Raw genomic sequence first — 15257 nt, forward strand, 5'->3', positions numbered from 1 at the left:
TCAGCTGTGATATATTGCCAGAGGCGCCGGACTTACAAGTCAGCGGTGTTCTAATAATGTTAGAGTTATTACTCTATTGTCTCCATGCAGAGGTCCGGTTTTTGTCACCATTATACGCTAATTCTTAAACAGGGATTATATTTATGAGTCAAGTGAAATTGAAACCTTTTATCTGATTATATATATGTCTTATGTTATAAATAAAGAAATACAAATTTAATCTTTAGTGCTTTTATAAAATCAGTTCGTTTAATTCCATCATTAATTTTATTTACCTTCCACATAATTTCAAGAGATAACATTCGTTTTTTATTGAGAAGGGTTTTATAGTATACTTATTGTACTTAGCGAAAGTTTGTGTCCTTGTTTACTTTGTCGAGTTTATTTTCGTGATGTTTTTAAAACAAGGTTAAAAAACTTGAAAGTTATGACTTTGAACATGTTCGTTATTTGAGCATATTCAAGTGTTTTACATCATTAAATTGAACATTTTACAATGTGTTAAAATCTAATATAATACGAGTAATACGCTTGTTTACTAAATACTTTAAAATGTCAGACAATATTTCGATACTTTGTAATTATTTTAACGATTTTAATAAAAAAAGGAATAACTAATGTTGTTGATATTGATTCATTTGTTATCAATTTTAATAGACCATAAACTCAATAAAAATAAAATTCATACTTGATGAGTAATCGCTAAAAGACTACGGTAACAGTAATGATGTGATCACATTACTATAAATAGTAATAAAAATAAAATTAATTCTTTGAAACAAATTTTAATTACAAACTGTATTAAATTGATATGAAATAGAGGTGTGGGAAGGTAATTATACTTCTAGGAATATTTGACGTATTTCCCTAATTAGTTAGAGTAAGTCATTACGTGCACACCCTTTTTATTGAAAAAGCTGGTTTTTAAATGGATAAGTATATCGAGTTAGTTTTGCTCGTTTATTAATAAAGCTCGTTTGACACGGAGCGGCTGTATTGAAAGTTTGAGAGCATTCATGAGATGTGGATGTGGGTCGTGTCGTGGTCGCCGCAATGCGTCGCTTCCACTTTGTAGAAGTTTAAAGCTGTTTCAAAGTTGACCAGATTAAAAATAATATAGTTCGCTGCACTTTAAAGCGCTACCAAATATACTATTTTACCGGAACTTCTATTTTTCTGTAAAAGACCACTGCAGTCTGAATTGAAAACGCTTTTAGGTGAGTGTAATAAAGGTAGAAATGAGGTGAAGCACTAATTTGTTATAAAAATGTTAATAATAAAACTCACCGATAGTCTTATTGATCCAGTCGGCGAGGTCCTCCTGCAGCGGGAAGAGCTGCCTCGCCTGCGAGTACAGGATCTTCTCCCTGTAGTAATCCTCATCAGCCGCACAGGGTGTCTGCGCCGCCAGCGCGCAATCAGCGCGCTCGAAACTGCTGCTCACGCGCCGCACCAGCGCCTCAGTACGCCCCGTGCCCCGCTCCTCCACCACTTCCGCCCCGCCCTCAAAAGTACTGCGCACGTACTCGAACGCGTTGGTCCTCTCGAACGCATTGAAGATCCTGTCGAAGTTTCCACTGAGCGGGCGCTCGAAGGTGTTCTGGTCGGCGGGCGACGTCACCGACCAAGAGGCGCGGCTGCCGATGGCCGTCGGCCCGCAACGGTAGTACGCCATGCCCGTGCCGGCCGAGCGATCTGCAACACAACACTCTGGTCACTACCTTGTCAACTATCTTCACAATACAATGTAATAATGACTTTAGTTACGTAATTGGAGGCATCAGTGTAATGAGCTCGGTAATTAGTAACTTCATTGTTCAGGGTTGCTCATTTTAACTGGATTGTTTTTAAATATATTAGAAAAATAAATTTGTCAAAGTATTTTACATTTTTTTTAAATCATGTGTAGAACCAATAACTCTGTTCATTATGGAACGTTTGGATTTAGTCGTGTTAAAATTAAAGCTTGTTTATTTATGCGTCATCTGCTGTCGCCGATTGTAAGCTGGTTTAAAAGTAAAGTCTCTATGGGACCGACCTTCGCGGCGACATGTGAGGCCCTTTCCAAGATAAATGGGCGCAGTCACTATCAACGCCTCAATTCCCTTCGGCCGTAGTATGTACTCATATGTAAATTTACTGGGACACTGTTATGCTCCACTTGGCCTTTAACTCTTAACTTTCGAGACGTAATTTGCATGCGAGAGGACGCTGTGTTCCTTCCTTCGTTACATTATAATTATAATATAAAAGCGACGTTGATTTTGAATATCGACAATGTTCGAGATGCAATTAAGTTTTTACAAAAAGGTATTTATTACGTGTTCTCGTTGCGAATGTGGCATCATCGTTATCGGAAATCAGTTTTTTGTTAAGTATACCTACTCATATAATTATTATTCGTCTCTTTAACATATTCACTTTAGCCGAGTCATGTTCATGAACATATTCAATTACGCCGTAATTTTTTTTTTACTATTAAGACCAACGTAATGATAAAGTTCCTGTTGAATATAGAAACAACCTGTCATATATTTAAATCCTTCTAGTGCGATTCTTAGCCGCGATTAAGGCACCATGACACAGTCTAGAACAATTCCAACATTACATAAGACGAGGGCCACACGTGGTGCGATTGCGACTTTCTCCGCAGATGTGCGGGTTCGACGCCGCGGCGTGAGGGGAATACTTTATGTTAGAAATCATTTGATACTTGTGAATTACGGTTTATCTTTATTACGATGCTTACTGAATCCCGTTTAGTAGTGAAAGAAAACATACGACCAAGTTTTATCAAGTTTGATTTACATAAAAATGTGTAGGATACACACCACTATATGAGCTAAAAATAAATAAAATTTCACCTCAGATTTTTTTTCCAGCTAATTATTATAGTATGCCATATGAGTATACTTGCAGAATCTGATTGTAGACGTCGAAGAGACTATAAACAAGAGATATTACCGCTCCGCCGCCGCCCGGGCCTCTTTCATATCCACTTATGGAAGTAAAGCAACTTTAGTAGATCGCGTGTGGAGACGAAGCCTTGAACTAGCGCAGGATGAGTGCGGTGCGGCGACATCAAACACCCTACGCAGCGCTCTGTGCGGCGGCGGCTTTGTGTCTCTCGCGCGGCGCTCGCGTGTGGGAGACGCACGCGCGGGATTCCTATCGCGACTCGTGATTATGTAAAACGCAAGCTTTGATTTACGGTGATGATATTCATGTAAAAGTTTCTCCTGAAACAAGCAATACAGTTTTAAACTACATAAAGTCTGTTCCACAACAGTATCATATCGTGACGACAGTTGCCCATAGACACCCGCAAATGCAGATGCCTATCAAGGGATCAACAGATTGCCTAAACAACAGAGAAAGGAACGCACAGAAAGAAGATGTTTGCCCTTCCTATGCGTCCCCTCTTCCGGCATCTCCACTTCCTCTTGCCACCTTTTCCTAATAAGAAAAGGGTAGGAAGGGAAAGAGGACTAAAATATATAACTTTCTCGTCCTCCCCGGCCCCTATTACTAAAGCTTCAAAAAAAGTAATTTATCGGAAGAATATTAATCAATTTTATTGTTACTGAGCTAAATAGATGAATAATTAATGACATTCTTCCCTAATTCGTAGTTGAATGTCTCAGATATTGCATGCTCAAGCAACTTAGTAAACTGACATTGTATCGCGTGTCTTTCGATCCCTTGAACTACAGAAGTGGATAAAAAACATGGTGGAACGAGCCGGCACCGCATAGCCCACTGTCGTTACATCGTATCGTTTGGAACGAACATTATTCGACGTTTCCCTTTATACGAATATTACAGTGCATTTGTAAGTTTTCAAATTACACAGGATGGGGTGAACATTAATTTATGAGGAAGCACCACGCCATGGCAAAATGCACAACGCTTTCTATTCAGAATCTGCCTCACGATAACTGAATGTTTTTTCGTTTCTACTCTTCTTATTATTATTCAGTTCCAATCAAGTATAATGTACAATTTTAAGGATTGACTGGATTCTCAAAACTCGATAAGTTATTAGTGTCCAGTTTTCCTCAGGACAATACTGAAAGGAGTACGTATCGTGTGGGGTCGGAGGAGAGCGTTGCTCCCTCAGCAACTCGGTGCTAGACTCTTTAATTGGATAATTGCATTCCCGCCACCGCCGCCTGCCGCCTGCCGTCGCTGTACCTCACTCTAACAATAAATCCTCCTTTATCAGCACATCGCGCCACTTACCACATTGTTAGAGGATAAGTCAGCTTCTTAGAAGTGCCCACTTGATAATGTGAACCAAGTTTTGCTCCACTTTCATTTTATTATGACTAAAACTCTAATTATTTCTTCTAAACACGATTGTGTCTTGTTTTTAAAAACTAATTTGAATTTAAGCCTTGATGTCTTGCCGTTGTTTTCAATCTGCGTTACCATTCGCTCCGTTCACATGCAATAATTGCAAATATTTATCCAACAATTACCTAATTACATATATATATATATATACTAACAAGATATTTATGAGTAGGTACATACTAATGAACTAAGTAAAAATGTTTATTGTCTTAAAAAATAAAAAAAAATGAAAAATATCCTCGGATTGTTGGTAACCCCGTGTTTATGACGTCAGCAACACCAACCGCTCCTGACCTGCGGCCACCAGTCACAGGATAACAGGAGCTGCCCCGCAGGGCCCCAGCGAGGGGCCGCCGGCGTACGAGGTACGCCGCGGCCCTTCAACCAACTTGAGGTGGCCACGCGCGGCAGGCCGGGGGGCCTGCTGCGCCGAATGTGGCGGATGCCCTCTCTCCTGTGTTCCGAGGGAGGGCATCATAGGGTGATGGGAGGGGGTGTTAAAAACAGCCCCTCCCTACACGTGTCGAGCCCCTACCAAGGGGCTCCCCTAGCCGGGTCGTGGATAAACTAACGTAGATGCCACGGCCCGGTCAGGCGAAGGAGAACACCGCGGGGTTTAGTGGGTATTCCGGTCGCCTTCTGCGGCCGGCGAGTCCCACACGAAACCGTCCCTGCTGCCCCCGCAGCACGGACGGCGAAGTGCGTAAATGCATTCCCCGCGTCAACAAAAAAAAAAAAAAAAAAAAAAAAAAAAAAAAAAAAAAAAAAAAGGATAACAGGAGCTGAAATCAATTGACAGCAACAAGAGGACAGCCGCCGCAATCGACGATAACAACCTTAATAGATGAATGGCCAATTACTGTGCTGTTGACCCGGGAACCGACCAGTCGATTCTTAACTATTTGTGTTAACTTCGATGAATCACGTTGCGGCTCGGGCTCTCTAAAGGTTATAAACACGGGTTATTTTCAACTCTGACCACCCGCAAGTTACCTCGTGTTGCGAGAAACTGCGTTTCCCAAGGCAGGAAGCCGCAGCCCGCACACCTCTAGCCGCCCTGTTTACGATCACCGCAAACCACTTCGCTTTCCTTTCCTCTCTCACATTTCGTTACGTTTGTTTAAAGGCACGGAAATAGCTGATACATGGATATTGTTACTATTTAGTTACCGGATACGTCATGAATTGACGTCACGTCAATTGTGTATGATTTTTTTGTTAAATGTACTAATCTCAATTTAGGTACTTAAAGGAAAGGGATGAACTTCAGTAGGTAATATGGGATCTGGCGAGTGTGCGAGTGTAGTGTAGTGTACTAGGCCTGCCTCAACGAAAACGTGTTGAAACTTGGTCTCTGTAAATAGTAGGAATAACAAAAGCAAAGCTTTCGTTTCTGGTTACAGTCGCGTCGCGCGTTTCCGTGGAAAAAATCTGATACGAGTGTAAAATGTAAACACACGGTAACACACTTTGATATTCAATTGATGTGAACTTTATTGCAACGGTAATAGTTGCCAGTTTCGCTTGACCGGATGTTCTACGTAGAGTGTTCTATTTACAATACTACACTGCAACAAAGTGTGGTACAAGTTATGAGCGACAATACGAACTTTGTTGTGTATGAATGAAATTTACGAAATTATTAATTTATTTGTGTGATTAAAATCACAACAAAAAGCTATTAAAGATGATGTTTTTCCACTTATTTTTTCAGTAACATTACTTGCTAAATACAAGTTTAAAGCATCTAACGTTGGTTATGATGAAGTTACGATTTTGCTTAGTTTATATTTGGTGTTGATCTCTCATCACTTGTGGCATAGTGCCCACCCCAGGCGGGCGTGGCGGAAGACGTGCCCTGCTGCCGCGTCGTGTTCATTGAAGCGGCCAGCGCACTCAATGGCGTAACGCACTACGCATCTCTCGATATTGTACCTATCCCAATTACTTATTGATTGAAGATTTTTTTTTTATAAAATATTAGCTTTAGATCGCGACTTTGTCCGCATGGAATTAAAAAATCTATTAATAAATATAGAATCAATGTCACTCAGTGATAATGTATTTTTAAATCGGTCCAGTATTATTTATTCGTAACATAGAAAAAACAATTTTTTTCTCTTTATAATTTAAGTGCAGATATTTAATTGTTTGAAAAAAAATGATATACTTATTCCTTATCAATCCATGTGGCGTTATTCATGTGGCATTATTTCCACATAGTCACATCAAACCGTACAATAGAAGAAAGATAAATCCTGTGTTCACTCAATGAGTTGAGTGAGTTCATTGTCACATCTACGTCGCATCAGACCTGTTCCGCTGAGCAGCGCCGCAGACTTGTTCTTCTGAGTGGACTTGCGTGGGCCACTAACTACCGTCGATCTGTAACCACTCGTTCATATCTACTACCTCTTTGTAATAGAAATACGGTTATGTTATAAAGATAACTAGACGTTAACGGACATTGTATTTCACCGTCATCAGCTCGTATATATCAGAACAGAGCGACTCGGAATCTATCCAAATTAAGGATGTCTAGCCATCAGTCAAAAGAACACTGTATCAAGAATTTCTTTTGACTTTTATGTAATTACTTTTAACAACTCAAGTATTAGAAATTATGGAACTTTGTCATTCAAATAAGTTTCTTTTTAACAAAATCTTGTTGTTTTTCGACATATCACGACGTTTTTCGGTATGTATTTTTAATTTTTCTTCTGAAAGCTAACGACTTGCATCGGATCGTTTTGTATCGCAGCGTATTTATAACATACAGTTAAGTAAGATTTAAGCCGTAAGTTTTATTTTGAAGAAAATGTATTTCATTATTTATATTCACTTATAAACTAACTGCTATTAAATAAGCATAAAGTGAAACATTTGTGCCGTAAAATTAATATTTATCACGAACGAAATGCGTAAATCATTGTTATTGTATTTAAATGAACAGCGGTATCTCTAGAGATGGAATTAATCGATATTTATTTGATAAGTTGATCGATTTGTCATAGATAAAGTGTAGAGCAAGTTATTTCATGCTTAATTTATTATAACCTCTGTAAATTAAGTCTAGCTCCGTATTTATTAAGGTTACGTATTTAATTACGGTATTGTTATTTTTATTCAACTTAGTTCTTCGTCTAACTTTCTTTGAATTTGTATAATGAATTATGCATTGTCATTCTGTAAGTACACTAGATTGAAACTAATACAAACGGACATAACCTAAAACTAAGGAATGCCAATGTAAAAACGGCACATGTTAATTTCCATATGACATTGCAAAAGCAGTCACGACGTACTCCGGATAATAGTACTATATTGTAACTGTGAGTGTAGTAAAAACTTTGTCTAAAATAGTGCCAGATTGTGGTTTCACTGTGAGTTGAACAACAAGCGGAGCTGGTCGGTAAAGCTAGTAGCTAGCTGGTCTAGGTGGCGCTAACGAGGCAACTGGCCCGCACAGTTACAACCCGCTTCAATCGCGGTCGCGCTGTTTTATCGCCGTACTCTCATACATGTAAATCGGCGAATTAAAATTTCTTAAAATAATAACAATAATGTGCAATGTACCATGGAATGTATACAAAACTCACTCTTTTCAATTATATTTGGCCGTAACTTAATTATTTTAGTGCAATATACACCACAACAGCGTAATTTTTCTATTCAACATTGTTAATACATTCAGTACTACTACGAGTTTTGGGACAAATATGACCCGAGTGACGACGAAGATTTTTTTCGTATGAAAATTAACTCGTCATGCTAGTCGATAGCAGGGAACGTGTTAAGGAAGTTCTCTGCAACAACTATGAAGACTTACCATGTTCTTGCTTTGATGTCTTTAATCAAAATATTGGGTATTAAATATAAAACATGATTATTGCCTACATTAGTGACCTTCACCAGGTCACACTGGCTGCGCGACATAAATGCTACATAATTTGCAGCTGATTATGTAGCATTATATAACTATGTACATAGCACTGTAAATACATTATTTTCTGTAGTACCTTGATGTTTGATAACACAATAAAAACATATTTAACTATGGTATTTGAAAACGCAAAACGTGCTTTTAAACGTTTACAAGAAGTGTATAAAATTGGAGATAACTTTCCCAAATAATATATAATTTTTAATACATCTGCAACTTAAAACAAAAGATGAAAATGAAGAAACAAGATTTTATATGTTATCTCCCAATCCGTGTTTTTGTATTACTTTGATAAATAACTTATCATAATTTACAAGTGTTTTGCATAAATTCTATTCTTGTTTGTGAATTTCGGGTTACCTATTGCCCCATATATAAAAACAACAGCGCTTAGTATGAGCCTCGCCGCCTCAGACAGTGAGCCGAGATGACGACACCGGACACATCGCCGCATACTAACGTCGACCCCTGACATGTGCCGTTATACATAAAATATAGCCACCACAAAACATCATGTCCTGTCCATCCGGACCATAAACCTATAATTCATAGAAAAAATTAATATTTAATTTTAACATTTTATAAAATAAAAAATGTCTATTTTTATGAACTGTTTCACAATTTATTTTAAATGTGAATTGATGTAAAATAAATATGTAGAAAGCTAATCAGTTTTTTTTTGGTGTTAAAACTTGAATGAAATCTAAACTACACTTTCTAAGTAATTATTCTTTGATTTATTTATTTTATTATAATATACTTTAACTTTCTACACTATATTTAAAAACAATTTTATATAAATAATTTTAAATGCAAATTAATGCAAAATTTATTTTATGCACTACATTACCATATGCTATATATAAAATTAAATCTGGTTTTGAAACAAAATTAACTTTTTCATAATAACTTCAACTAGCAAAGGATGCACTAAGCATTAACATGTGTATTAAATCTATTTTAATTTGTCGATACAGTGAGCTTATACAAATTGTTTCAGTGTGTCACATTTAAACACCGTGTTAACTTCATGTTGTGTGCAGTGTAAACAAACATTGTTGTCAGAGCAGACGTGCAGGACCAGGGGAGTTCTCAATATAGATTTTATTTGACGGTCTCTTCCTCGCAGTCCAAAGCAATGCACCTTGTTTACCAAATTAACAACGAAGACTGGCAATTATGCAACTGAGTACAATAAACACCATTATGTTGGATGCGTTGATGTTGCGGTCAAATATTTCAGTTTTATATAACTAAAGAAATTTAAACTTAATTTAAAATTGTTTGATAATTTATTTTTCACTAAAATAAATGTTTGTTATTGACTATTGAAGATATAGACAGCCGCAACCAAAAAAATTTGAACATAACCAAAAAAAATACGCACTAAATAAGTAATAGTTGCACTGTCAGCCCTGCTGTGTAGCTGTGTATTGTCGCAGAGTATAAAGAGAACAAGAGACGATCGGATAAGCCGGCATTAAGTAGCAGACACTCCGGCGGCTTTAATTGGCTCAGATTATTATTAGCGAGATGCGGCGATAGCTGGAGAACTTGGAGCCGTGCAACTGGCGATGGCGATGTGAATATTTTTATTGAATCTATGATTTCGCAGGAATAGCTTAGTTTAATATAAGCTTAAAAAGTATCTGTGGTAAATTGTTCATCCTAACAGTCCGAAGCGAGACCCTCACGCGTTTCTGTGAACCGCCACATAGGGCAGGGCGACGAAGGTGAGGTTAGGATTAGTGTTATATTGTCCACTCATAATGTATACAAAGGCCCTACCTTTATAACATATTTCTCTAGTTCTGTCTGCGGCCGTTCATTAGATATTGTCACTTTGACTACTTTCGGAAATTTTATTTAATTCATGTGTTAACAATGGGCTTAAAATAAAAAAAGTCTAACAAAAAGTCTCTAAGTTTAAACGTGACCGATCACGTTTTTAACTAATTATTAAAACCGGTTATTTCTAATTTTAATTTGTCTATCTGTTCTTAAATCATGAATAATGCACGAGATTAACTTTAGTCTCTATTGATACTGCGAAAATTCCACGACTTAAATTCTAATCCGCACGCTAGTTGAATTAGTGTGTGATATTTCTAGGTTCTATTTTTTCTAAATTCTTAGTCCTACTATTTGTTTTATTACTACCAGCCAGTTCTTAACAAGACGCTTCTTAAATATTAATATATTTACGAGCGAACATTAAACTATTTTTGTTTTGGTCTGTCGTAGTGTCAAACATTTCCTGAAACAGCAACTTTTCCTTTGTCCGTGCACGAGCCCAAAATAACTGAGCACCATTAAAATTTATATTAACGAGGCAATGTAACAAAATTGACAGACGAGGGATTTGTAAAACCTTTACATCATAAAATCAAGGAAAAGCATAGCTATTTCAAGTTATTTCAATGATATTTAGTAAGTATAAGATATATCTGTGATAGAGACAAGTTATGTATTGAAAACTATTTGAAAAGTCAGAAGCTGTGTCATAAAATATCTTTATGTACTCGTATTTATAGATTGTGACGTCATAACTTGAACTGGTAACCTTTAAACTATCTAAATAATAAAAAGGCTGCATACATTATGTAAATAATCGACATTGAATGCAGCGGCTACATTCCATTCATTGTTATTTATCAATCATTTTGACACGATCGTGTGAGGGGCGCGGGGACGCGGGAGGATACAGCAAGACGCTGAAATTGTCACAAACTGGTCACGTACCAACACTCCTCATCTACTAGTTGTTCAAAGATTTGTATGATGTTTTTGTTTCACTGAAATAATTATGTAAGCAACACTAGAACATTTTTTAGTATTATTTCAATCCATGATTGCGTTGCAAATTCTATTCAAATTTTATAACCCTTCCGTTATGTTCCGCCAAATATGTAAATGTAAACAATAAAAAGGTATCGCATGTTACGCATCAAGTTGTAACAGTTACCATCGGCCAGTGGTCCGGTTCCACCAGAAGTCAGTAAGGCACACATCGGATTTCCTGCGTCACGTAACAGTCATGTTAGTTCCGCTTTCCGGCTGCGAATCGTGAAAGTGAACCGCTGAATTCGGCATAACTCAGTGACTTACTTTCGCAGTCTTTCTGCTCAAGTAATGGCGTAGCAGATTGACAGTACCCTGAACCTTAGGATATTGTTAAGATAACTTATAAAACATTATTATTTTATTCTAACTTAACAAGTAATAACAACTACAATAAAACGATGAACCTTTGTGTCAATTCGTATAAATGTAACTAGTAATTGTTGTCCTCGTATTTAACACTATAATCTGATCAGCTGCAACTAGAACAAGTCATGATCACTTTCAAAGGCAACAACTTTCGTCACTGACACCGCGTGGAAAGGTCCCATTGACACGTCCACGTCGAAGTGTTGCTAGCAATCGATGGCGCAACATATCACTAACAGCGGATTAATCACAAGTTTATATTCATTAACATATACTTATATGATCTATATTTATGATTAATTAATACCAACGTTATTTCATTATGTTTTAAAATGGTTTGCAAACTTTTCTTACTTATTCAAGGTGTACGGAGAATGGTGACCAGAGTTCAGTGGGCGGTCGCAGGTCGCCTCTCCCAGCGTCACGACCAGCGTCACACAATTCACATCATCACACTTTTATCATTAATGGATGCATACAGGAGAGGCGAGTCTCGTGACCCATGTAAATTGGATCTTGTAATAATGCTTTGGTGAATCAAAATTTCCCTATTACTTTGTAGTTACGAGATACTATTGATCTCCAAGCAATCTTCGTGAAGACAATAAGTTATAAACTACATTCCTCACTGCTTGAATTATAACTTTTATATCTTATTATTTTAAATTACTCTTATTCTCTTCTGAACATTTATTTTTGTCGTATTCGCGTACAATGACTTGTGTACATATTTAAAAATTGAATTGACGCCTTCCTTTTCAATTGGCTTCGAACTGAGGCCTAAATACGTTCAGTAGTGTGCATCCTGCCTCTCTCAGGATTGAGCGGAAGACATATAACTTGCCTCGTCACGGCTTATTATCTCGTAAACATGTCGCCAGGAACCGGACAATGGGCCGAATTGAAATTGGTACCATTGTACCTCCTCGCGCACGCAAATTGTTGCTCTAATGACCTAAATAAGAGTCTTTATACCGCACACTTACGTCATTGCTTTTTTCTTCAAATTATTTGAAATAATTAGTTTATACCTACTAATTCGGTCCCAATAACTATGTGACAGCCCTGAAGAGTAATCCGCATTATGCACGTATAGAAAGCTGAGCGAACAATCAAGCTCCTAGAGTGCTCTGCGATAACACCGTCCCAATCTGTCCGATGCCCGGCCGGTACCCTGCCCGGTACCCGGTCGTGCATATAAACGCTAACATAACGATCTTTTTATAAACGAAATAAGCCATCACTTGTTTCAACCATGCAGTGTGCAGTAAATTATTGGATTTAAAATAAAATTTTTGCATTAAATTTTTAAGTGAATTTCATATCTGATAAAAATGATCGGAAACGAATCTTTAATACTATCATATGTATCTCTATAACGGGACTTTACTACAGCGAGAAGATTATAATCCAAGCTCTCATGAGACTATCATTGCGCCGCGTACCCGCGCTGTGAGTCTCGACCACCGTTTACATATCGCCACATTATCAATACGATCTCCATCAAACAGCAATCAACATAAATCGGCAATGCAATAAATCAAGGTGAGATCGATCGAGTGCCATGTTTTTTTGTCTTTAAAACGATTTTATTGCAACATAAAATGTTGGAGTTATAATTTTGTCATAAAATCACATTTAACATTGTTCGAAAAATCGTAAACAGCTGAGCTTTTCTTTTATAATTAGTAATAATGATCTTATTATAAAATAAATTATGTTAATTATAGTTATTGCTAAAAGTAATCTCACCAGTCAGAAGTTAAGGCACATTCTCCGATCAATTGCAAACTGGAACAAAAACATAAAAATATTTTACAAAATTATCTATAATTTAAATTATAAAATAAACAAAAACAATTATTCGAAAATGACTTTATTTTTATTATTTAAATTAATAGATAAATAAAATGAAGTAGTTAATAGAATCGCGACTGTATTTATAACTCTACAAACAAGGATAGTTGTAGTGCACCAGTTTCCCAGTAAGTACGGGTAAACCACAGAGCACCGTTAGTGAGTCCAGAACCGGCCGAGTGGCACTGTTCCCTCTGCATGTCTGCTCTGTGGTGTTCATTGCCCACATCCGTTACAACAGAACAATAAAGTCTGTGAATTAAAACATCAAAGAATTGATGCATTGAGCATAGAACAGTTGAACAATCTGAAAGATTAACCGAGATCACTACCACAAAGCTTCAACATTCAAAAATCTTTTACTTTTTCAACTTGCAGTTGTTCACTACAAAACGCTGTCAATTGAAATTATGCAATTATACTTGTAATAATAACACATATATGGGTTAGGTAAAGTTCAAAGTTTGACTTGTGTTGAGTGTAAACAAAAAAATATTGTCAAGTCAAATATTAACAAATGCTAATCAGTTGTTTATTTGTTTAATAAGAGCACAGCGCAATCATCTAGAAAACATTTTACGAATAAAATTTGTTCCAGAACTTAACTAAATAAGTATAATTTATAATTTTTATAATGCCATATATACATAACGTGGCCATTCCGATTATAATCTCTGCACTACAGACTTAAAATTCAAGAGATAATTGCATTAATTAATTAACACGTAAAATAATTGATGAACAAATTAAATTATGTTGCTCTATATATTCTATTTAGAGGATTCTATCCACGGCCATCTTTTTAATATACATTAAGGCAGTAAAAGTAAAACTATAATGATGCATAATGAAGTACGAAGGTGAAGAGGAAGTAGTCAGTGTTACAGACAGACGGACAGTTTCACTTTCATGTCGTTACCATACCGATACGATAGGGCGAGGGCTATCCATATGTTAATCGCGTTACCTCATCAATATTTTAACCAATAAAAGTTAATAGTTTATATTGCAATTAGTTATGCACCTGTTTAATGGAATAAGTGTCTTAAATTAAATGAATGGTTACTAAGTTCTCGGAGTTTACTATTCAAAAAATAGACCCTACAAAATGTCAATAGCAATTATTGTCATGTATTAAAGTTGATGGAATAATTATACTGTTTTCAGACTTTTTATTTCACCTTTGAGCGTGTTTGAGCTCGTGCGCATGACGAGCGCAAGTAACTGTGCGCACCGCTAGGTGGCGCAACCGGCCGCGCTCCACTGATCCTCTATTATGTGTCTATAATAGGAGAAAATGTATGATGATTGTAACGCCTGCAACAACTCGTGCCAGGCCGGAAGCTGAGTCAATATGTCTTGAAATTCTTATTGCACGCGGCCGTTGTACGAAATAATTAAGGTTGATGAAAATTATAAGTAGCAAGAAGTTATTGAATATCTACGTAAATAGCAAAAGAAAGATATCTTACCAATATTATAAGTGCAAATGTTTAGGTAGATGGATGGATGAATGTTTGAAAGTATCTCCGGAACGGCTGAAAGGATCTTGATGAAATTCGGCACAGATGTAGAACATAGTCTAGAAGAACTTAATTAATTTACTCCGTCATTATAATTGAGTTGATTAATTGCAAGTACCACCTTGATCTGATATTCCCAATCAACAATGGTGACATAAAGAATTATGAGGGACAGATATTTTGTGCTAACAAAATAAGTACACTTACTTAGAAAATTTAATGCTAACCGCACTCGGTTAGCATTAAATTTTCTAATTTCACAATAAGAGGAATTATCGAAAATCGATTTCCGGTGACGATTTCTGAATTAAAAAAATCACAAGAATAATTGTTAGTGAAATCGTACTGAGAATCGACGTGAAATATTA

The 15257-nt window shown here is 36.7% G+C and overlaps 1 protein-coding gene across 4 annotated transcripts in view; it reads right to left on the minus strand.

Moving 5' to 3' along the window:
* Window positions 1-15257, minus strand: part of LOC106711195 (growth arrest-specific protein 2) — a 52598-nt gene that overhangs the window by 9698 nt on the left and 27643 nt on the right. For 2 of the 4 annotated variants that reach the window (XM_045683626.1, XM_014503448.2), the window contains exons 2-3: window positions 13262-13300; window positions 1288-1695 (exon numbers count right to left, since the gene is read on the minus strand). In XM_045683626.1, coding sequence (XP_045539582.1) covers window positions 1288-1675 — 388 coding nt within the window. In that variant the 5' untranslated portion in view covers window positions 1676-1695; window positions 13262-13300. The remainder of the gene's footprint in view (window positions 1-1287; window positions 1696-13261; window positions 13301-15257) is intronic. The other 2 variants (XM_014503450.2, XM_014503449.2) reach the window with 1 other exon arrangement.

The sequence above is a fragment of the Papilio machaon genome, chromosome 22 (assembly GCF_912999745.1).
Source record: "Papilio machaon chromosome 22, ilPapMach1.1, whole genome shotgun sequence".
Taxonomy (NCBI): domain Eukaryota; kingdom Metazoa; phylum Arthropoda; class Insecta; order Lepidoptera; family Papilionidae; genus Papilio; species Papilio machaon.